This window comes from Paramisgurnus dabryanus, chromosome 8 (assembly GCF_030506205.2).
Source record: "Paramisgurnus dabryanus chromosome 8, PD_genome_1.1, whole genome shotgun sequence".
NCBI classification, from domain to species: Eukaryota; Metazoa; Chordata; class Actinopteri; order Cypriniformes; family Cobitidae; genus Paramisgurnus; species Paramisgurnus dabryanus.
This window is the reverse complement of record NC_133344.1, coordinates 25,440,135-25,463,755: the sequence shown is the minus strand read 5'-3', so window position 1 is coordinate 25,463,755 and position 23,621 is coordinate 25,440,135. Positions and strand designations below refer to the sequence as shown.

Here is a 23,621-nt window from a genome sequence, read left to right as displayed (position 1 = left end):
GCCTAGCTTCTCTGTGAAATATGTCTCTGTGTAGTAAATGTCGCTCCATCTGAAAGCAGCGGATGACGATTTATGCAATATGGTGCCAGGGCACCCCCAGTTTTATGACATTTGATAAAAAACATACAAGTAAACTTCAGAAATATAAGACTACTTTGAGATTATATCATGAATTTATTTTCTTCTTTGTTCAAAGGGAAGCACCCTAGACAGGGGAGGGTGCATGCCAAAAAGTTTGAGAACCACAGATCCATGTCTAATGATAATGACGCATAGCATTTGCAGGTCCCATGGATCACATATGTTAATAAAACATATCTTGAATGAACCAGTCGTCAAATGCATAAATGTATTTTTAAATGGTTAATGTGGTTTATTGACATGGATTTCCATTATCTGTGTTTCCAGAACCAGTAGCATCCTCAGCAGAGACCACCCTTCTGACAAGAGGCCCAAAAGCGACAAGCTGCCTGGTACCCCCACACACGAATTTGACCCTACAGGTAAATGACATCAACAAACTTTGTTTCCGTAACACTCACACTTTCTTTACTCATACAGAACAGTAGTGTTTAACTGTACTAAAGGGTGTCCTGAGCTTGTGTTTGTGTGTGTGGTGTAGACTGAAGCGCACTGTTCTTCTCACACGGTCTCTTCAGACTTTAAAATGGAAACAGTTTTCTCCGCACACAGCACAGATGGAGGGCTGCGCCCGTCCACTAACTGCAGTGGAACGACTTTAAACAGCGGCGTGATTCATACTTGCTGACCATAACCGATGCACATGTTCCTGGCCACAGCTTTGGCAGTTAAAAGACATTGTCAGTTTTTCTTTGGAGTTTCGGCTCTGTTTTTCATCTCGGCTGCTGTGGAGAGCGCCGAAGGGGAAACAGAGTTGGGCGTGCTTGTTAATGTGATGTTTATGGTTGGAAACAATGCGATAATCGTTAATAATTAAAAAACGATTCGCATTGTTTTGCGGAGCTGTTTTCATGTTTTTATGAGACTGGCTTGGAAATGAGATGATGACAGAATTTCTTCAGGATATTCTGTTTTTTAAGCAGTCGTACACCACTGTTGGAGAGTGAAGCTATAAACGTAACTGTTTTATTAGTAATGCTAGTGTAGTTTACTCAAGCTACTTTTTCCAACAATTAGCAGTGTAGCATGACAAAACGGCACATGTTATTTATAACGCAGATGCTGTTTTTGGATGCTAATGTCAGTAAAAGCTAAATAGATTAAAACCATTAAACAATTCAAATGGGAAAGAACAGATTTAAGAACCGCTACAAGATTGTCCTGTGTGTGTTTTAACAATTTTTATCTTGAATTTTAATTTTAATAAGCTACAATTTCAATTTAGTTTCTCCAACATTGGTGTATACTGTTATCAGTTATGTAAGTGAATTAAAGGGAAGTGCATTGACTGGAGGTGACTGGTGCATGTTGGTTTCTTTTCACTTTCTCTGGTGTTGGGCTCATCTTTTCTGATGCATGACTAACTCACCCTAACCACAGTGTGCTGTACCCTTAGATTTTTCTTTAGAAGTGTGGCTGTTTTATGTGCTAGGTTTTAGTTTTGGTAATTGTTATAGATGGCAAGCGAAAAGTCCCAGTTGAACAATATCAGTAATACCACAACCTGATTTTTTTTAAGATTAACTTTACTGTTTCCACCTGTAGTCGTACTTCACATGTGCAACTGTTTTTGAGGGCTATCTATCTTTTTGAACTTTTTACCTCAGACTGTTTACTAGAGCTGGGTATCGATTCGGATGTTTTGGATCGATTCGATATCGATTCATAAGCTATCGGATCGATTCAATTTCGGTTCGATTCTTTGACAGATTTTTATACTCGATTCTCAATTCAACTCAATGAATACAGATTTAATACAAATACTTTATTTATAAAAAAAAGTTAACATAAGTTTACAAGTGGGTAATTAATAAAAAGAAATTAAAAGCCACCCACCTGTATATTACACTTTTTTGATTTTAGGTACACTTGGGTACATTACAGAACCCATCTCTAGTTTTCAAATGCATTCAGTTATGTTAAATACAATACAATTTTGATGCAAAATGAAAAATGTATGCAGAAAAGCCAAAACAGTTGCATTACTTGATCAAACAGGATCAGGTTATTTCATTTAAAAAAAATAATCGATTCGTGGCCTTTGAGAATTGATTTTTAATCGACCATGTTTTAAAAAACGATTAATCGAAAAATCGTGTTTTTTTTGTCCAGCCCTACTGTTTACTGGTTATATCTGCATTTGTGCTGATAAAATGCACTTCATTGATTTCTGGGTTAGCACCTGGGGAACCTTTAAAGAGTATTCCTGGTTCAGAGCAGGTTAAACCCTAAAGACTGAAAAGTATTTATTGTGAGTTTCACAGAGAATTTTGACACACATACTGATTTATTACATTGAATGCACTATAAAACCCCATTAACATAGCCCTTTCATCTCAGAAAATGTTTAGAAAATTGTCAGAGAGGCTACACAAACACGTCCCATAAATGTTCTGGTACACTGAAAAAAAAATGATTCATTGAATTTAACCAATTTTTTTAAGGTAAGTGGTTGCAATCAATTTATTTAAGCTACATTTAAACAAAAGTTTTATATTTTATTTTTCTTTACTAATCTTTTTTGTTTAAATGTAGCTTAAATAAATTGATTGCAACCACTTACCTTAAAAAAATTGATTAGATTCAATGAATATTTTTTTTCAGTGTATGGCTCCTTTAAAGAGGACCTAGTAACATTGCAATAACATTTACAGAAAGCATTATGTGTGAACAAGACGCAGAAACAATGCTGTAAGGGGTGCGCTGTAGTGAGGACATGCGTGTCATCGCAACCAGAAGTTATGGTTTGGTTTTTAAATGCAGACCAATATTCACAACTAGAAAGAAATGTCTGCAAACTGGACTGAAGCAGAGATCAGGGTACTCGTCACTATGCATGACAGAACAGCGCATCACACGCTCCTTATGATCTGGTTTCAAACTAAAATGCATGTGCATGGTTTTTCAAGAGAGAAATCACGGATAATTATCAAACTTCAGACGCTGTGGAACAATCCCAGACAAATCCCAGATGCATTTTTGTGTATCTTTCGTAATCTCTTTGTGAAAATGGCTTTAGTTGCTTAAATAAAGACTTTTGCCAAATCTATAAATGTAAATGAGAGCAGTAGTCCCATAACTAATAGGACCATTTTGACAACTTTATAGCTTAAGTAACACAAAATTTCTGTGTTGACAAAATGTAACTCTTTAGCATGCCTGGCCCCATACACTTTCATTCAAGTGCATTTCTATAAACAGGATTTTTGTTTGCGTTTTCAAATTGTAGAACCAGTAAAATTTTCTGTGATATTCAGCTAAAGGGGTCGATAAAGTTTAGCTTGAACTTTTTAACAAAACAGCCACACTTTTGTATTTGTTCTATTGCTTTTTTTTCATTTAAGTCTCATGTGCTGTCTGTCATATGTGTGTCTTGTGTTGTATCATATTGTTGTGTTGCTCAGACGTCCTGGTGCAGAAGAGTGGATTTGTATTGGCTGATGGGAGATCCGAGTCCTGTGGTAAGACGCTCAAACTGTTGCTGTGTTTCTGGCTCAGTTTTTTTTTGTGAATAATTATTTCTCAAAACCTGTAGCTGTAGCTGTACCTCCAGCCATCTTTACCAGCCACACTGACATGCTTGCACAGAAATGTATCTTGCCCTGTACCTCCAGCACAATGAGGCCTAAAGCTAGAAGTCTCATTTTTACGCATACGCGAGGGTCCAAGAATAGTGCACAAGGCGCACATTTTGTCATTAAATAGTATGCTGGCACTGTACACCCAGGTCGCGCATGTGCTTACAGGAGAATGTAGTATGAAGCCCAGGAGATCTATTGCATTTTGTCACAATGTGTATGCGTCAAACGTATGAGTTAAATAAACTATGCTTTACAAGGCTGTGCGTTTGACCGTGCTTGTATGTTTGAGTACCATAGTGTTTGTTTGGCCTATCAGCATTTCTTAAGTGACGCTATAGTTCACCCAAATTGAAATGTTTTATAACTGTCTGTGAAGCAGCTGGGTGGTAAATCCTAAACATCCACTACTAAATAATATAATGTAATAACCAATAATTATGAAAGTTATGCTGTTAGTAAAAAATTCAAAATGAATGGCTGAAGAACACATCAACTTGTCCATTTTAAAATCTCAGATTCACCAATGTATTTGGTACCCAAACATACTGCCGAAACGCACAGAAATTAGCACAATTATTGGACATCTGAAATTTAGACTTGTGGTGATTATGTAATTGTTTCACCCAGACATAAAACATCTCCTTTTGTGCTCCACAGAAGAAAGTAAAATATGTTTTGAACTGTATTGGTTAATTTTTGAAAGAAACTGGAGTTAACTAAGCACTGTGGGCTGTGTCCCAATGTCAGTTTCAAATTTACATTGATGCATTTGCAATTCACAACCTTGGCATTGCTTGCACTATGCTTTGGAAAGAGCCATTATAACAACAATGGACAGCATTATTTTTGATGGCTCAGAATGTAATTGATCAAGAAACACTTTCTTTGTTACATTCAATGACTTCTAGCACAGACGTTTAGTATAACAGAGGTTTAGTTAGTATAGTTATGACTTCACAACATCATCAAATTTTGTAACATGTATTGCTTAAACTCTGTAATGATTACCACTGAATGTTGCATTCTGCAATTACTTCTATATTAGGTTTGTTTGCTATGGCATTTTATCTATTTTCTATGATAATCCAGATTTCCATGGGTGCTTTTCATTAAGAAGTATTATTTAACCTAAAACATTATTTAGCCGAGTCTAAGATATATATATGCTTAGCCTGGCTCCGCCCTCCTACGTGCTTCCGCTTAATTTTCATTTCGCTTCAGTACAACGTCTGGGACTGCTGTGCAGAGTTTCGTTTTTTCCGGCAAAAATCTACAGGTCCAATCAGCGAACAGAGGGGGGTGGCTAAGAATGATGACGTTGATGTCGTGCGCCAGACGTTAGCGATTGGTTATGGCAGATTAAGGGGTTGTGTACACCAAAACTTTTACGCCCGCGCCCGGCGCATGTTTTCAATTGTTTCCAATGGAAGCTCAGCGTTTTTCAAATAAGCCAGCAGCTCTAGCCGTTTTTTTCCGCGCTGAGAACCGGCGCTCGGCGGTTTTTCCGCGCTCGGCGCTGAGCGTCGAGAGTTGAAAGAGATTCAACTTTGGGAGAAAAGCTCCGCTCGTCATTGTCAGTTCTCATACGGCTGCCCAATCACAGTGGAGGAGGGGCGGGACATTACCGCAGCAACCAACCGGCTCGCAGCTGAAGTATCACAGCTACCAAAGCGCTCAGCTGAAGAAAGCTGGCACTCAGCTGAAAAACAGCTGTCATTCGGCGTCCTCAAGCCGTTTTCAGCCGCGTTTAAAAGTTTTGGTGTGTCCAGCCCCTTAGAGTGACTCTGGGCAGATCCAATAGTTTTAAACTTCAACAGAGGACCCTCCTTAACGGAAGTAACGCTTTGCAATGGAGCGTGGCCAGACTCTCTGTACAAAATAATGAATGTACGAGAGTCTGGTTGGACCAGGCTAATATATGCTGGCATCTTAAAGATAATTTTTTTTGAAGACATTGGTTTTGATTTCTGACTGATTGTTATACAGTACATTCAGTACTATTAGTTTTTGAAGCAGTGTCTGTCTTGTAAGAAAAAATGATGACGTTGAAGGTCTCAATCAAAAAGTAGTTTATTCAATCGAAGCAGTAGCAAAGTACATGAAGCACTCTGGGTTCATCGGAGTTGGAGTGAACCGTGAGCAAAGTCAGTCTTAACACTTTATAGTTTCAAACCTGTTTTCCCACCCCTAATGCTAATGAAGTATCCCTTTAAATGTAAATTAAGACTAATACTACAAATGACCCCTATATCTCCTACTGTGCCTAAAAGGGTCCTGGGATTTGTATGATCAAGCTATCTTAGTACCCAACTGTGTGCTCAACCAAGTGATCAGATAATGTTTAGATGGATGTCTTCTATTATCATGAACCCTCTTTGACCTGTGTTGGTTCAAGAAGTCTCACATTTTCTCCCATACTACTATTAAGAAAGTATTACTTCAGGTTATATTATTGTATTGCTTGAACTGAGATTACCATTTATGATTATCAAGCCTTTTGGAGGGATGAGCTTTATTCAACAGCTAAATTGAAGTGGAATCTTTGTCAAGGCTGACTATAAATTCTTACAATCCCCCGTTTGATGCTCTTGGCAGAGAAGCATCACTTCCACTCCATTCATAAAGATTACACCTCCCATTAATATTAGGGCAGGTGCCCAGTGGCGGCAATACCCTGGCTTAGGTTGTCCCCCATCTGGCCAATGGAGAATCTTACCCGTCATTGGGTCATCACCTCATGCACACTGGTTATCGCTCCATCCCATTAGGCAAGATTATCATAAGGTCTCTCCTAAAATTTGGCAATATGAAACAAACATTTCTTGGGTTTGGGAGAGAAATATTCAAGAACCATCACAGCCAACGGGAACGTCCTAAGGTGATCATTGAAGTATCTGCAATCTGGTGTCTTAATAGAGAACACATACAGCATAGCATAATACATTGACAAACAATGAGTAAGATATACACACTGTTTTGAAGGTTACATCCCAAAGTAAATCTGAATAGCTAATTCCCCATTACCCTATCTTTCTCATTAAGATCAATGACATTAACACGTTGTCTAATACTGGCAATTTAAAATCAATTCTGGAATATTTTCTTAAAATAGGATGGTATTTGTTGGGTCACATTCACATATACAAGGTGTAGTACCACAATTTCTCTCATCTGTGACTATTATCCTTGAGAAATGATTCTGCATATGAGTGAGTTTAACTTTACAATCATCAAAGTCCGTTTCTGGTGCTTCACATAATAGTTGTTTTTCCACCATGTCACACTAGCACATGAAACCAAATGGGGTTTTGTCACAACAGTCTGTGTTTATTCCCTGCCATTCTTCTGATGACAACTTTGCAACAAATCTAGGAAGGTTCTTCCTTTCTTTTAAGAGCATGTTCCTGTAATGTTCCAAGATTGTCCACCTTTAGAATTTTCTCAAACTCAAAATTTCCTTGCTCCTGGAAAATTGTTTAAAGCATAGCATACATTGTAGTCTCATTCTAGTGTCATATGTAGTGAGTCTTCATAATATGGTTTTCCACCTTGGTAGGAAGACTGCTGTCCATACTCTCTGGAAATTGTTTGATTTATTTGTGCTTCTCCTATCGATTGTCCAATCTTTTTCAATTTTGAAACCAGTTCCTTAGATGAAGCTTTCATAGCTATTGTTCCGATTCGTATGTCACAGGATCTTTTAGATCTGTCGTTCTGGATCTTAGCAAGTTTGGAAATATCTGGATTTCCTATTCCAGTAGTAACTCTAGAGAAGTCCTGATTCCTCTTTCTTGAGGAAGTACCCTGGCATCACTTGTCCTGTTGGCCTTCTGGTCCAAATCGTCTTTCTCCCTAAGGTTATACATTTTAGACATCTCCATGCTTACACCTGAAACAAGAAGAATAGAAGAGGTTGCCCCCCTTTTCCCCCACAATAATTTTTCACATTCAAAACATCAAAGTCACATATGTTTAATCACAGAACATCAAACATCAGTTATGTTTTAAAAAATATATTTTTTAAATTATTGCCATTAAAACATTTCTTCTAAATAAATTTACATATCAATCACATTAAATCATTTTTCATGAATCTTCAAGAATCACCCCCCTTTTGATAGTAAACATATTTTTCCTAAAATGTGGTACTATCATAAAACAATTCTCTAGTTCACATCAACATCTGCTTGTGACTGAGTTACAGTCATATTGTTCACACAGTGATGTGTCTGGCAAGGTTTCTTCCTTCTTTCCATTCAACAGTGCTAACTGGGTTTCTAAATTGTCAATTTTCTTAAGCAAATCATGAAAGCCCATCTGTCTTTTATGTGAAAAGTGACACTGTCTTGCCTTGTGTCCTGTCTTTCCACATCTAAAGCAAACAACTTCCTTATCTTTCCATCTTTTCTCTGAACAATGCCTAGCAATGTGACCATCTTTTCCACATGCATGACAGACAAAGTTTTGATGTCTCTTATTGTCTTGACAATGTCTAGCAATGTGACCGGCGTTTCCGCATGCATAGCAAAGAATAACACCTTCTGAATTTACTCCTGCAAATCTCCTTTGTCTATGATGGAAGCTATCAGTTAATCTAGAATATTCTGTTCTGCCAAAAGCAGCAACTGGATGTCTAGATTTGGCACCCTTCATTTGACTATTAGCATTATTGTTGTAAAACTGTGTCATTTTAGCAATAATGTCATCAAATTCAGAGAAAGGCGTTACGAGCATTGACACAGCAGAATGAGTGAGTGGATCACATTTGTTAATCAAGGCAGACTTGAAAGTGACATCATTCTTAGTAATATCAGGATTGCCACTGAAAGTTTTAAATGTCTCCAGTAATCGTTCTGAAAACGCTGCTGGGTGCTCTCCTTTCCTCATGTGCATCTCAGATATTTTATCCCAATCAATTGACATCATACCCAAAACTTCAAGAAGTGCCTGTTTCCTCTCTGACTTATTTGCTGTTCTTTCCTTTACTTTCTTAGTTAAGGCTCCAGACAAAGTATCAGGCAGACACATTTTTAGCACAACACAGGCATCGCCATCAGTAAAATTATACAGATCTGCATATTGTTCCAGATTCTTTAGAAAATCTAATGGGTCCTGCTTGGCAGGGTCAAATTTCCCAATGTTCTTGATCACAATTTCTAGTTCAGTTGGATTAAATGCTTTGACCATGGTAGAGGTCATTCGCTCTCCCCTTCCTTCACTAGCACGCATAGCTGTAGTCACATGAACTGGTGCCATTGGAAATCTAACTGCACAGTCAGAGTACTGACTTCTAAATGACTGAGAATCTCTTTCCCAAGCCTCAGGACTTTCTTCCTGCAAATCTGGCATTTCTGAAACTGGACTACACACTGTAACATCTAACAATGTCTTACTAGCATTTTTGTCAGTTGTGCCATTCATTATCATACATTGACAAGCTGTCTGTGCTTCCTCCAAATTGTTGGCCAAAATTTCCACAGATGATTTAAACATGTCCTTGTTAGTTCTAAGGAGTGCAATCTCATTCTGCATCTTGAGCTTTTCTTCTTTCCATATTGTTTCAATGGCCTGGTAATTTTTTGTAGAAATCACCTCAACACTAAGTCGCTCATTTTCAGCTTTTAACTCATCTACTCTCTTCCTAATTACATTGTACGAAGCAAAAACCGCTTGAAGCGCATTGGCAATCTTTCCTTTTTCATTTTTAGGCATTTTAGAAGTTTCAAACTTAGAGATAGCCCATTCATATGGCTTATCAACAACGTTCTCTATCCCATCAAACATTCCATGTGAGCCGTGCTTGGTAATGTATTTTACAATCAGCTTTTCCATTTCAAACGTCTTACTGAATTTTGTGCAATAATTCAATAGGTATTTACAACTTACACTTACTATGACTACACGTTATCTAGTTGCTTTAAGATATTCGTTAGTCTGGTAGTTACTGTATGTCGGACACTTACTGTATGAATTACAACACAATATGTCAGGCCTCTGAACCTGAAAATTCCTGCTTCAGACATGGCCACAGTCCGTTGGACCTTAAGTTCATCTACACAAATGCTCACAGTTTAAAATATATCACTGTCACAATACGTTGGACACACCACACTGTATTATATTTTACAACAGTCTACCTAGCTGTAGCACTTCAGGGGTAACAACAGTTATCAAGTTTAAAACACAGCTGCAATACCTCGTGCAAACCCACACTGGTTCAGGTTTTTGTTTTAAACTTCACAGAGCCACGGTGCGTTGGGCTCTCTAGATTTCAGTTACTTTAGGAACTCATTTGTTATAATTCTGCAACCACACTACGTTGGGTTAATTCAATTACTTTAGAATCTTAACAGAAATTATAACAATTCCAAACCAAGTTTCTTTTAACTTGATAGTCTCACTACTTTGGAGGCCACACTCCTTTGGGCCTCAAACTCTGCTTCACCAATACCCACAAATAGATTAAAATTTAACACTGTCACAGTACGTCGGACAAAACCACACTACGTCGGGATTCTGTGTTATATTTTAAAACTATCTAGCCACAGTACTTCGGGCTTACAACACTATATACCACGTTTAAAACTCTGCTACAGTACGTCGAGCAAAACCACACTGCTTCGGGTTTTTAGTTTTAAACTTCACAGAGCCACCATGCGTCGGGCTCTCACTAGTTTCAGTTACTTTAGAAACTCTTTTGTTATAATTCTGACACCACACTACGTCGGGTTGATTCAGTTACTTTAGAATCTTAACAGAAATTATAACAACACAACACCACGTTTCAGTTACTTTAGAAACACACCAACTTAAACACTTTGCTTCAATTACGTTAGAAACAAAAATTCCAATACAACTCTGCCACCACACTGCGTCGGGTTAATTCAGTTTCATTAGAATCTCAAACAGAATTGTAAAGAATAGGCTTAAGAACTCCTCCTGCTAAATTAAACAAACTAAATTCCTTCCTCTCCTTACAATTTTCTTTTCTAGATTTTTTTAAACGAGGGGGTTCCCTAAAACAAAAACAGCATTAAAGAAGAAAAGTCCGTCTTTCTTACCTTTCCCCGCTTTTTTTTTTTTTTTTTTTTTGGAAATCCCTCGCTGGTTGGCTCGCCAAATGTAAGAAAAAATGATGACGTTGAAGGTCTCAATCAAAAAGTAGTTTATTCAATCGAAGCAGTAGCAAAGTACATGAAGCACTCTGGGTTCATCGGAGTTGGAGTGAACCGTGAGCAAAGTCAGTCTTAACACTTTATAGTTTCAAACCTGTTTTCCCACCCCTAATGCTAATGAAGTATCCCTTTAAATGTAAATTAAGACTAATACTACAAATGACCCCTATATCTCCTACTGTGCCTAAAAGGGTCCTGGGATTTGTATGATCAAGCTATCTTAGTACCCAACTGTGTGCTCAACCAAGTGATCAGATAATGTTTAGATGGATGTCTTCTATTATCATGAACCCTCTTTGACCTGTGTTGGTTCAAGAAGTCTCACATTTTCTCCCATACTACTATTAAGAAAGTATTACTTCAGGTTATATTATTGTATTGCTTGAACTGAGATTACCATTTATGATTATCAAGCCTTTTGGAGGGATGAGCTTTATTCAACAGCTAAATTGAAGTGGAATCTTTGTCAAGGCTGACTATAAATTCTTACAGTCTCTCACACTAACAGCATCAGACCACAGCTCCTCTTGCAGGTTTCCTCTAGATTTTAAGTGGGCCGCGTGATTAATGTGTTCATTTTAAAACTCGGCAGATTTTAATGTTGCTAACTTTATGACTGTGACTGCTTGCACTTACTCACAATTCCTTTTGGTTAGGTATGGAAGTCATTGCTACTGCAGTCTGCTTCGATGAGCCTTTCTGATTAATACCTCAATACAACATTGACAATCCAGTAAAAATAAGGGTCACAGCTCCCTCCTAATAATGACTTTCTTTCTCTTCTCATTTTTCTCCATTCCTCCAGGGCTGGTTCAGAGATGCGTGATCATTCAGAAAGATGAGAACGGTTTTGGGCTGACCGTCAGCGGGGACAACCCTGTTTTCGTGCAGCTCGTCAGACAGGGTAAGAGAGCCTTTCGTGGGCCGATGTGATTTGGCTGCAGGTCAGAATTTGAGCTGTTGTGCTCTGACTAGAATCAATTAAAGGATTCGTAAAGGAACATAGAGGAGCAGGGCTGCATACAGTTTAAATGACATGATTGATTTGGCAAAGATCAATGGAATCAAAAAATAGAATATTTAGTAGAGTATTGATTATAATAAAAATATTAGTTAACAGATTTGACTCTCTTTCATTGCAAAACCCTCTAAGTGCATGCAAGCTTTTTGGCCAAAAACAGTTTTCTTTTTTGGCAGGACTGTGAACGGGTGCAAAATCATTAGATAAGATGGAGCTAGAAAAATTGCAAATGATGATGGGCAGAATTTATCATGTAAAAATTAATAATCTGAATAATGCATTAGGGGGCACTGTGATGCGTGTTGCTTACAAAGAACCCAAGTTTGAATGTGATCCACTGTCATTTTACATTCGTCTTTTGTGCACTTTCAGGATGTGGCATTTAATAGATTTTGCCAACTAGTATTTCTATATAGCCTGGGTGACAGTTTAATCTGGATCAGATCGTTTACATGCACAGAATAAGCGGATAACTATAAAAAATCTGCTTACTATAGAAAACTGTTTCATACGTTTACATGCAAATCAACAAAACGGCTATGCAGAAAATGTTTCTTGTGTTTACATGGGACTTGGAGATTTTGGAGAGTCAGGTTTCTCATAGATAGTGACGTCACCGCCTATAGTACATATAGTTCTCAAAAAAAGATGGAAAATCTGTCTTAAACTATACTATTGTATCGCTTCTCGTGCCTGCAGAATCTGTAAATGTAAAATGAACTTTTTTATAACTGCTTTAGTTGAGCTGAGACTTTTATACATTACTCTGCGCTTACTTTCTCGTGTGATGTTTATCTTCTTACACAGAGACATGCGTGCATGAACAAAACTGCGAGAAGCCAGTTAAAGGTGTTTACATGCCACGTGAAAGTAGGGTAATGAGCAAAAAACTACCTGTGCCGATCATTTTTGCTTACGTCGTTTATGGGCTTTCCCCGATAAAAGAAAACCATTTTACGCGTTTACATGACCCAACATGTTATCAGTTTATTAAGCATAGTCGGCGTAAGACTGTGCATGTAAACGCACTCAGTGTTGACTATTATTAGCTATGTAAAAAAACAGCAGGTAGTTTGGTCAGTATTGGGTCAATAAGTGTTTTTACTTGAAGAGACAATAAAACAACACACCTTTCCTTCACTTTTTATTTCAATTGAACATTCAGTCTGTTTTTCTGGCCCACAAACAACAAAAACAAAGATTGATTATGCACATTGGAGTCATAAAGAGGCTGAATGTCCGGTAGTTTACATTTGTAGAGATGCCGGTTGTTAAAACTACTTTTGACTGTTTGGTGTCCTTTAGAAATAGCTGTGATTGTAATCAATATGCTGTACAGTGTAAAATGAAAGTTAAAGTTAAATATTACTTTCGTTAAATATAAAATGTTCCATTTTTGTTTGATATTGACTGCTTTATTAGGGATTTATATGGACTTTTTTTCTTAATTGACTGTAAGGTTAAAATGGTAGCCCAATGTTATACAATGAATACTTTATCATTATAAGGATTGAACTAAATAAAGAGCAACATAAAAAAAAAAAATAGAAATGTTGTATTGTAGAACTGCTGGTATCAGAATAATTCTACTTTTTGGGATCAAACAAATCCAAATCTTACTAAAAGGTTTTGAACAACACAAAGTAACGATTTGATCCAGATCAAAACCAAGATTGAATTTTGTGATTCAGAATCCATTTTTTGTTTTGAATAACCCATTTTTAAATTTTGATGATAGCCGAAATGCAAATTGATTACTTTTAAACAAGTTAAGTTGATTCGAAGCAAAAGTATTTGATGAAGATATAAAATATGCCGAGAGCATTCGGCTAGTTTTTATTATCTAATATTTGACGCAGGTGGTGTTTAGTGGCTTTTGCATTCGAGCTCTTCACATACATAAACAGCTCTTCACATTATACATATTATTTCGTGTGTTAATGGCCGTTCACACATTATAACAATAACTATAAAATTATAGTTTTAAAAATCATTGTATATTAAAGAGAATAGCGGAGTTCACACCACAACTATAACAATAAATATACAATGAACGATATAGTTGGGATCACTTTCTGAGCGATGGTTTCCCTCCTGATGAACAATAAGCCATTGACAGCCAATCAAATCTATTTAAACTTCAAGTGCACGCACACTTGAAATGACAGTGGAGAAGCTCGTTGCTGAGGTCCACAACATAAAATGACCTCAGGTATCCAGTGCTGATGAAATTCACTACGTAATGTTTTTTTCCCTACCACATTGACTACGCCAAAAAGTTAGAAATTACATTACACAAACTAGATTGACTGTTTAGAGTTACACAAACGCAGCGTGTTGAGGACATCTGCTGGTTAACCGCTGTGAAATGCAACAAAAACACCATATTTACACATTCAGTGACATGTAAAACATTCCAAACGTTTTTATTACAAGAAAAATGCAATATTAGTTAATGCCAATAAAGGCAAGTGATTTGCGTGAGCGAATCAGCATAAATGTATTGTTATCGTCCGGTGATGTGGACGCTAATATAGTTATCATTATAATGTGAATGGCCTCTTTACAGTACAACACTACTGTATTGATTGTAGTGACATTAATTTTGTAGTATTCCCTCTTATTGTTCCCTGTATTTATGTCCCAGAATATCACAGACTTGGTGTGAGCTCTTTCGACTTTAGGAATTAAATAATAACCTAGCAATACCATCGCAACATGCTAAAATGCATTCAAAACACTGCATAGCAACTCCCTGGTTGCATTGTGGTAGCAAGTTTTGCATTGGCGAGCACCACTTAGTTTTTTTTTAAATGCAAAAATTGAGTTTATTAAGTTAGATGTGTGTATATCTCTAAAATATCTGTGTTTAACTTTAACCCATAAAACCACTTTCAAAGAAAACCTTGCAGAAATGCCCACACAGACTTTCCTCTCGAAATCAAATGTTTATCTAGTAGCTTATGTTTAAAAGCACAACAAATTACAGATACTAGATTACTCTTTATGACATTAATTTTCTGCACACGTTCAAAACTCCTCCTCTCTTTGTCTGTAGATGGAGCTGCCATGCGTGCGGGTGTCCAGACTGGAGACAGGATCATTAAGGTGACAGTCTTACACATGCAGAATTATTATTTCTCTCTACCCACCCTTACTTTCTTTTCACAACTGCAACTTCTGCATCTGTCTGTTGTGCCACCTGCTGGTCACTTAACAAACCTGCATTTGTGTCTGGTTAAAAAATTTGGAGGAAATTAACATTTGGTTTATTCATCTAATCAAAGACTTTTTACTGATCCCACAACATTTTGTTTAGGAATTAAAAAAATAATAATATTAGTATATTGTTTTTTTTCTTCAATAAAATGTTATGATGTACATGGTCTATTTATTGACAGTCACTTCACACACCTTTAACAGTTTATTAAATTCGAACATTTTTATTGTTTTCGCTTCTGCTTTAGGTGAACGGGACATTGGTGACGCATTCAAACCATGTAGAAGTGGTGAAATTAATCAAATGTAAGTACAGTATAAACTATTTGTTTATGCACGTTATATTATCCTCAATGACCCAGACTTATTTGTTTATTGCAGCCGGCTCTTATGTGGCCCTCACAGTATTAGGCAGACCTCCTGGTTTACCCCAGATCCCCCTCTCTGAGGTAGACGTGGGTCTCGGTTCACCAGGGATTTTTGGGGACACATTTGTTACAACCCCTGACTCTTACAGCGCACCAGGGCGAACCCCCTCTCTGGTATCATGGGTAAGCAGATGACTCTTTTTTTATACACATTTTTAATTTTTAAGGTTGTTTACATATGTTTATATTATTAATTTTATATTTTAATTTACTGGACAGGGTTTAGATTAATCCAGGACTAGGCCTTAGTTATATTAGGAGATTTAAGCATTCCTTACAAAAACAATACTTGTGTGGTTTTTTCCTCATATTATTTCTTTCCTTATTATGTTTGACTAAAATCAAACTTTGATGCTCCTAATCTTATAGTTACATTAAGACTTTATTCTGAATTTCACATAAGATTTCACAAGGGTCACAAATATAGTTTTAGTTTTGATTTTACTTCCTCATATCTCTTAAATTATTAAATTACCACATCCAATTTTATCATTTGCTCCTCCTTTCATCTTAACCCGACCCACTTGTGTCTTTACAGGAAGAGAACATTGTTCCACACAACCAAAGATTGGACAACAAGAGGATTGTGTCCAGGGAGCATCAGGACATGCAGGTCAGAATCTAAAATATCCACAGTTTCATTTGCAGTCAAAACATAACATTGTTCTCACGGTGGTTTAAGGTAGACACACCTGCTCCTTATATTTTGACAACGTGTCTCTGTCAGTAAAGTGTGAGTGTGTTAAGTTGAGATGTATTGTTGCAAGTATGACTCAAGTTGATAAGAATGAAACCTTTCCTGTTGGGGTAATTTACAGCTGTTGTGTACCTGATAAGTAAACAGGCAAGCCTTAGGCTCCGCCCACCACCTATGGACAAAGTGCAATTGTACCACCTCCTTATATTTTGTAAACAAAATCTGTCATTCTAAATCTCCTAAAGAAAAAAAAAGTTGATAATATATATGTAAAGTTTTAAAATACATGTTAGAATTGGCTTTACTTGCCTTTTCCCTGGACTGGCGTTAGAGGTCTTATAAATATTTATTACACGGTTTGTTTGAATGCTTGATTCTGATTAGCCAGTCTCGACATTTGCAAGTTTGTTATTCCCAGATAAAAACCGCTTAAAACGAATAACACACGGTAACCTCAGATGCTGCAAATCATTTCGATAGGTACAGTTTAATATTACACAAATATGTCTATTAATAACATATATGACATTATATTATTTACAAATTATTACACCAAATAGTGTGTTCATGACACTTGAACATCTTGCCTAACTCAAAAGCCGAAAGTAGACAGGTTTTTCTCGCGGGAGGTCTGTGTTTGTTAAAAAAATGAGCAAATAAAATATTTCATATCAATATTTAATGCTCCTTACCTTACTTATGAGGAAAAATGGCTGTGTAATAAGTCCCTTCAGTGTGATATTCCGCTTCGTGTCGGGTCCTGATCACACAGTCGGGGCTTATTTCTGCGATAACAACCGGCTGCCTATCATTATCCCTTACTTAAAAAATATAAAAATGTTTCAAGTTTGATCATACTCAAGTTCTGTTTTGATCTGTAGGAACTGAAGGATGAATACAACAAAACTCCCAAACCACTAAGGGAAAACCAAGAAGCAAAGAAGCACATTCCACATGTATGCGATTTCTGAGTTCTTGTGACATTAACTTTACATGGTCAGAAATAGTGTAGAATAGACTGATATGTATTTTTACAATTTTTAACCTTCTGGTAAGCCTAAAAAAAAAATCTTGCAACTAATTGCACTTTTCTTACACATTTTCGCTATTATTGTTAACCAGCTGGTTTAAAGGCATTTTCTGTTTTAGTATGAATTAATAGCTTTCAGTTTCATACAGGTGCAACAACAAAGTAATAAATCTTGTTAGACTTTGGCCAAATTGAAAAGTTGTTATTCGTGCCAATAATGTCATCATTTGCTTACCCTCATGTTATTACAAACCTGTATAAATTTCTTTGTTCTGCTGAACAAAAAGGAAGATATTTGTAATGAAGCAGAAATCAGAAACACCATTGTCATGGGCCGGTATGAGGTTTTGGCAGTATGGTAACTTTAAGAAAAATACCATGGTTCAACAGTGTGTAACACTGAAATGTGTTATTTTCTAAATTCTGCGTATACAAACAACAACTTGTTATCTGGAAACATTATACATTTTGTTTTTAAGCAACTATATGCCAATTACAAAAATAAACCATTTAAATGATAATTTTCTTTAAAAAAAAAAAAAGAATTTGTAATATTAAATGTATTAAATGTAAATGTACAAATTTGTGTAAACACAGCCCATACCTTGAAAACCTTAGCACAGAAAATGTGCAAAGTTTGTCTCCAACCCTAATCAAACACACCTGAATGTCATTTCTAAGTCATCTTGCAGCCTTTGATTAGATTTCTCAGGTGTGTTTTATTAAGGTTGGAGCCAAACTTTGCAGGACAGTGGCCCTCCAGGACTAGGTGTGCCCACCCCTAATTTACTATGTGTTCACACTAGAGGTCTTCTCGGGTCCAAAGAAATGTACCTGACCCGAATCACTTTATACCCGAACTCGATGTGCATAAATATTTTTTTTAAAGACCCGAGACAAACCCGAGGAAATTAGACCACAGTCCGACCCGAACCAGTGGCATTTTTTTAACCTGACTGAACTCGAATGTAAACGGCATTGATGTGTGGGCTAGAGTTCTCAACGGGCCTGAAAATAACAACCAGACCCGGCCCGTAGCTTTTAAAGCCCCGACCCGATGTAACCCGACACATCAACGTGAATTATCTGTCCGAACTCAACCCGCAGCCCGACCCCCCCTCCCCTGCCTTTTTTTTCTCATACAGGCTATTATCATGACCAGCAGACAAATCAAGCTTTAATGTTCACGCTGTTTAACAATACAAACAACTAAAACACTAAACTTATAAATATAGGCTATATAAATATGCCTTAAATAAAAATCACACAATAATAAATAAAAAGAACTCAAACATGTACCCAGCCAGTGGCTTCTCCTCCTGTAGTAGCAAGCAACGGTGAATTCACCTGCGGCAAGTTTACTTTTCTCCATCTCTTCTTCTCCAGGCAACAGGCATACACGCAGTGATAGCAATAAGCTCCGGTCTCCGCTCTGAATCCGGCAGCTCCGGTCTGGATCCGTTGCTGTTCCGCCCCGGAGCTTATTGCTATCCCCCGCCCCTCTCTGTGATGCACGTTGCACGCAGCAGCCAGACCAGACTTTCTTTATGGTGAACAGCAGTGATGATTAATAATTTTTTTCACGGAGCGTAAAAGGTCCGACCCAACCCGACTCATTTGCTTATATTTTGACCTGAATCCGCGGGTCCCGTCGGGTTTGTCGGGCCCGCCCGACCCGTTGAGAACTCTAGTGTGGGCAGTCCGCAGCTAAAATGTACATTGATTAACATGTCTGTCTCAACGCAAACAAAGGAAAGGTTTGAAAAGGACATTGACGCACACACGCCAGAGTGTTTGGGTTTACGGCTCCGTTTGACAAAAACACATTCATTTTAAATTACCCGAGACCTGATGCCGCTAATATTATACCCGACATGTGTCCGAGGCACACATGAAACTTTTAGACCCGATCCTGATCGGGTCTCGGGTCGGACCTCGGGTTTTCGGATCTAAGTGGACCTGTGAAGACCTCTAGTTCATACCACCACCGGTGAGAGTGTCAAAGTAGCTCATTTTTGGGTGAATACTAGAATACTGCTAATGTAACATATTAGTCAACTAATATAGAGAAGCTAAAAAATAGATTTTGTGGCTTAGCATTGTGTCACATGAATTGAGTGTAAATTTGTGCTCTAGGAGGGTCTGTATCTCAGGAACAGTGAAAATGGATGTTGGTTGGATGAGGATCATTCGAGAGGAGACCTCAGCCCTGATGGTTTATGGGGTGGAAGTTCAGTGGCACCTGTAAGTATCAACACATCTTCATTTATCTCACTTAAACAGTGACACTTGTTGTGTGATCATTCAGTGGATAACAGCCTGTCTCGTATGAAGTAGGGCTATAGCTCTTGTTGTTGTTTTTTGTGTAATTAATAATGTTTATGGTTTGTAATGTGCAGCGACGGTTCTACCCGGCCTCTCCGGAGAGTCTAAGAGATTCCAATTGTTCCAGTCCAAAAAGCACGCCCAGAGATAGCTTCAACTCCTGCCCGTCCCTCGAGGCCGATGACGGATCTGACCTGGTAAGAACTGACCACGTTCTTTCTTTGCAAAAGACCTTGCTGTCTGATCTCAGATCAAGGTGACACTTTCTCTTCATCTTGCTGCAGGATTCTCATTCCCAGTCCAACATAGGTAGCCCATTGTCCAGGCAGACTATAGACATCATCGCTCCAGAAGATGAAGATTTTATCACAGACCAGCAGCAGGTACTTTGAAATCCTTTCCATTGCAGAAATGCAATTCTTGGTTATCTAGATTTATAACCTGATGCGTTACACCAGGTGAACGGCCAGTGCAGCTGCTTTCAGAACATCGAGCTGCTCAAGACTCGCCCTGCTCACCTCGCGGCCTTCCTACATTATGTGATCTCACAATTTGACCCTGCGCCTCTGGTGAGTTTTAGCATCCAGATTCCTTATCAGTTTCATGTTTGATATCTCGTACTGAATCTTACTCATGTCCACAGCTCTGCTACCTGTACGCCGACCTCTACAAGCACACAAACTCCAAAGAAGCTCGCCGGATCTTCACAGAATTCCTAGGGTTCTTCATAGACCGGGGGGCAGTAAGTCTGTTTTCACACCCCTTATCTTTCTTCTTGTTCAAATCCGTCACTGTCTGCACTGCCTTTAGTGTCATTCGGTCTATGGGCAAGTTGGGGCAAGGGGGCCGGATCCGCCCCTATCAACAGCATCTTTTGTCCTGAGAGGTGTTGTTGGAGGGTTGCCCCTTTCCCAGCAGCCTCAGGGTCAGGAAGCTAACATGCTCTTAGACAACCTCTTACCCTCACGGTCATCGCATATTGTTATTCTCAAACTCAGCGTGCATGCATTTGTGATTTTGTGCAAATCTACCCCGCAGCAAAATTTGTTCTTTTGCTACCACTTTTTTCCCCAAAGCTCTGCAGTTTTGTCACCTTGATATTTTGCGGTTGTTTTGCATGTTTTGTCAAACCCTAATTCAAGCTAATGTTTTTGCTCTACAGCATTTGAAGGTCGCTGTGCCCGAATCCATCTCCTCTGAACTCGGTAAGCCTTGGGATCACTCCATTACAGAACTATTTTAATGAAGGAATACAAGTTGTTCTCGCCCCGGCAGTGTTGTTTTAACATATGCTTTTGTACTTTTCGAATGCCAACCGCATAATCATACCTCAGCTCCTGGTGGGAAACCTGTAATTTAACCTTTTTTTTAACATTCACATTGAGTGTGCATGTAATTATGGATTTAGCTTCTGAATAGCTCGGTCACTCTGCCCGTGTGTCATGTTGACATCACTGAAAACAAAACATGCTGAATGCTGTGAATTCAACCAAGTTAGGGCCTTTTATGTTTTCTTAAGATAAATGTATGTGTCCCAGTGAATATTTTCATTAGGTGCGGGGTGTACGTACAGTACATAGCTGTAATAAATACAAACACAGCTGGCTAGACAAAATTGACCATATTTTATTATAGAGTTTTCGCGATTGGTCGATAGAATCGACAGCGTAGACGCTGATAATTAGTAGACATTAATATTTTTAATCGATTCCATAATTTTACCTTTTAAATTTAGTTCTCACTCTAAAATAACAACCGCTTCCTACACACCACTAGTAGGCGCGAACCTTATGTCTGTCGCACCAGTCGGCTCAGTCCGCCGTTTTCAAAGATGATGGATGAAGCAGGCGCGAGTGCAATGTTAAACAAGTTTGTTTGCAAAAGTTTCAAAGGCCGAAGGGGTCTTAAGTATGGGCGTACTTCAGATTAGCTGGTTTGTAAACTATGTAAGGTTTCATTAGCATACTGTGGCTAACGTATTCAGGATGATAAGCTTTTTTTGTGAATAGCTCATCCTTTTAGGCAGAACTTTTAAAATCTGCTGTTCTTTTTAAAGAAAAGGGTCGCAAGGACTGGAATTGATGATCGTTTAGATTTGATCTGTCCCTGCGTTTTTTTATGTTCAGGGTTATTTAATGTATCTTAATGTAACTCCCTGATCTCTGCTTCAGTCCAGTTTGCAGACATTTCTCGTCGTGAATGTAGATCTGCTTTTAATTCCCTGTGTCAAAGAGCTGAACCGTAACTTCTTGTTGCGATGACAAGCGCGTCCTCACTACGGCACCCCCCTTACGGCATTGTTTCTGGGCCTTGTTCACACAAAAAATGACTATAGTTCACGCTAATGCGCGGGTGTTTTCTTATGCAGCGTCTATGGAAGGCACAGTAAATTTGACATCGTTCTCCCTTTTGCCTACCATTTTAAGGACATTTCTTTGTGTGAGGGCATAAATGACATAATGAATAACAATACATTATAAATACAAATTATATAGACAGTTAATAAATAGTATTTATATACAATGTAAAAGAGTATGCCACGTTTAAAGAACATTTGGATTTAGACATTTTTGATGATTTTTGATGGTAAATTATTTGTTTAGAGTAATTGATTAATCAATAAATTATAAATGACATCCCATGAGTCATTATAAAATTAGTTGTTGGTGGCAGGCCTATTTTTATATATATTATAATAGTAGGTAGTGATTACAGCTAGTTTGCTATTTAAAAAAATAATTTATAATGTGTATGTTTGAGATTTTGCTCCTAAACATGGGTCTAGCAATGAAGGGATCGCTTGATTAGCATTCTAAATACGTTTACACCTTGGCATTAGTGATTTTGCAACTGTTTATCGTCTTGTTCAAAGAAGTGGATTATTTTAGAAATGCCTTTTATTATTATTATTTTTTAATTAATCCATCTCTTTTGTCCACTTTCAACCACTTCTGTCTTAATTACTTAAAAAGAGTATGCCACACCTGTGGGTGCGTTCCCCTGCTTTAGTTTAAATGCGAGCTGTAGAAATGAGAGGTTTAAATTGTCGCACACTAATATTAGGTCAGTATCTGCTGCTTGTGTTGTTAGTAAACATGCTGCACAATGTTTTTTACATGTATACGTAAGACGATGATAATAAACAAAGGCCTTCTGAGGGTAATCTGCACTATTTTGTTGTAGAAATATTCAAATTTAAAACTTTATAAATAAAAACAACGCCATCTTTGACTCCTCTGTATTCAGGAGAGAGTATCAACGTAGTGTATGTATGAAAAATTCGGAGGGTGGGGGCACAGAGCAGCAGCAGAGAACCCTCCGTAAATTGCGTACGCTCTCATCTTGAATGCGGACACGACTAGGATGGCGTCCTTATAAATTTTTATGAGTTTGTGTTTCTTGAGAGTTAAAATCAGGTTCTTTGGGCTGCTAATGTGCTAATGCAATGGACATACATAAACTAAATAATGTTAAGAAATCAAAATCTGAAATGAAAATATTTTTGCATATTTGTTGTCAGACAGGAGAAGACTGGAGCTGATTCCTGAGGAATTGCACAGGCAGTATATACAAACAATGCAGGAAACTCTTCTTCCAGATGTCCAGAGAAATCTGGAAGACTTCAGGTCAGAAATACACATTAATGATGTTTACCATCAAATCTAACAATGTCCGATCAGAACCCACTAATAATGCGTTTGCATGCATACTTGCAGGCAGAAACGCAGCATGGGCTTGACGGTGGCTGAGGCGGAGCTCGCTCGTCTGGACTCTGTACAGCTGCTTTTGGAGAGAGAGAGAGTTTATGCAGAGAACATCCTCTCAAAGATTGATGACGTCCTGTGAGTGTCACTCTCTCCTAATTGTTTGGTATTACGGGGTGTGAGATACATTGAGGATTCACAGTATGTGCTCGCTGTAAAATTTAGGCTGCGTCGTGAAAATTGCAGCAAATTAAAGCATGTCATTGCTGTGACTACTTGTTTTGTAATGCGTCCTTGTCT

The 23,621-nt window shown here is 37.9% G+C and overlaps 1 protein-coding gene across 4 annotated transcripts in view; it reads left to right on the top strand.

Annotated features, from left to right (window-relative positions):
• arhgef12a (Rho guanine nucleotide exchange factor (GEF) 12a) overlaps positions 1-23,621 on the top strand; it is a 73,811-nt gene that overhangs the window by 21,287 nt on the left and 28,903 nt on the right. For 2 of the 4 annotated variants that reach the window (XM_065281200.2, XM_065281198.2), the window contains exons 3-18: positions 409-503; positions 3,546-3,602; positions 11,703-11,801; positions 14,977-15,026; positions 15,386-15,443; positions 15,519-15,688; positions 16,104-16,178; positions 17,144-17,218; positions 19,429-19,536; positions 19,692-19,814; positions 19,902-20,000; positions 20,076-20,186; positions 20,261-20,359; positions 20,780-20,822; positions 23,138-23,243; positions 23,334-23,459. In XM_065281200.2, the coding sequence (XP_065137272.1) occupies positions 409-503; positions 3,546-3,602; positions 11,703-11,801; positions 14,977-15,026; positions 15,386-15,443; positions 15,519-15,688; positions 16,104-16,178; positions 17,144-17,218; positions 19,429-19,536; positions 19,692-19,814; positions 19,902-20,000; positions 20,076-20,186; positions 20,261-20,359; positions 20,780-20,822; positions 23,138-23,243; positions 23,334-23,459 (1,494 nt within the window). The remainder of the gene's footprint in view (positions 1-408; positions 504-3,545; positions 3,603-11,702; positions 11,802-14,976; positions 15,027-15,385; positions 15,444-15,518; positions 15,689-16,103; positions 16,179-17,143; positions 17,219-19,428; positions 19,537-19,691; positions 19,815-19,901; positions 20,001-20,075; positions 20,187-20,260; positions 20,360-20,779; positions 20,823-23,137; positions 23,244-23,333; positions 23,460-23,621) is intronic. The other 2 variants (XM_065281201.2, XM_065281199.2) reach the window with 2 other exon arrangements.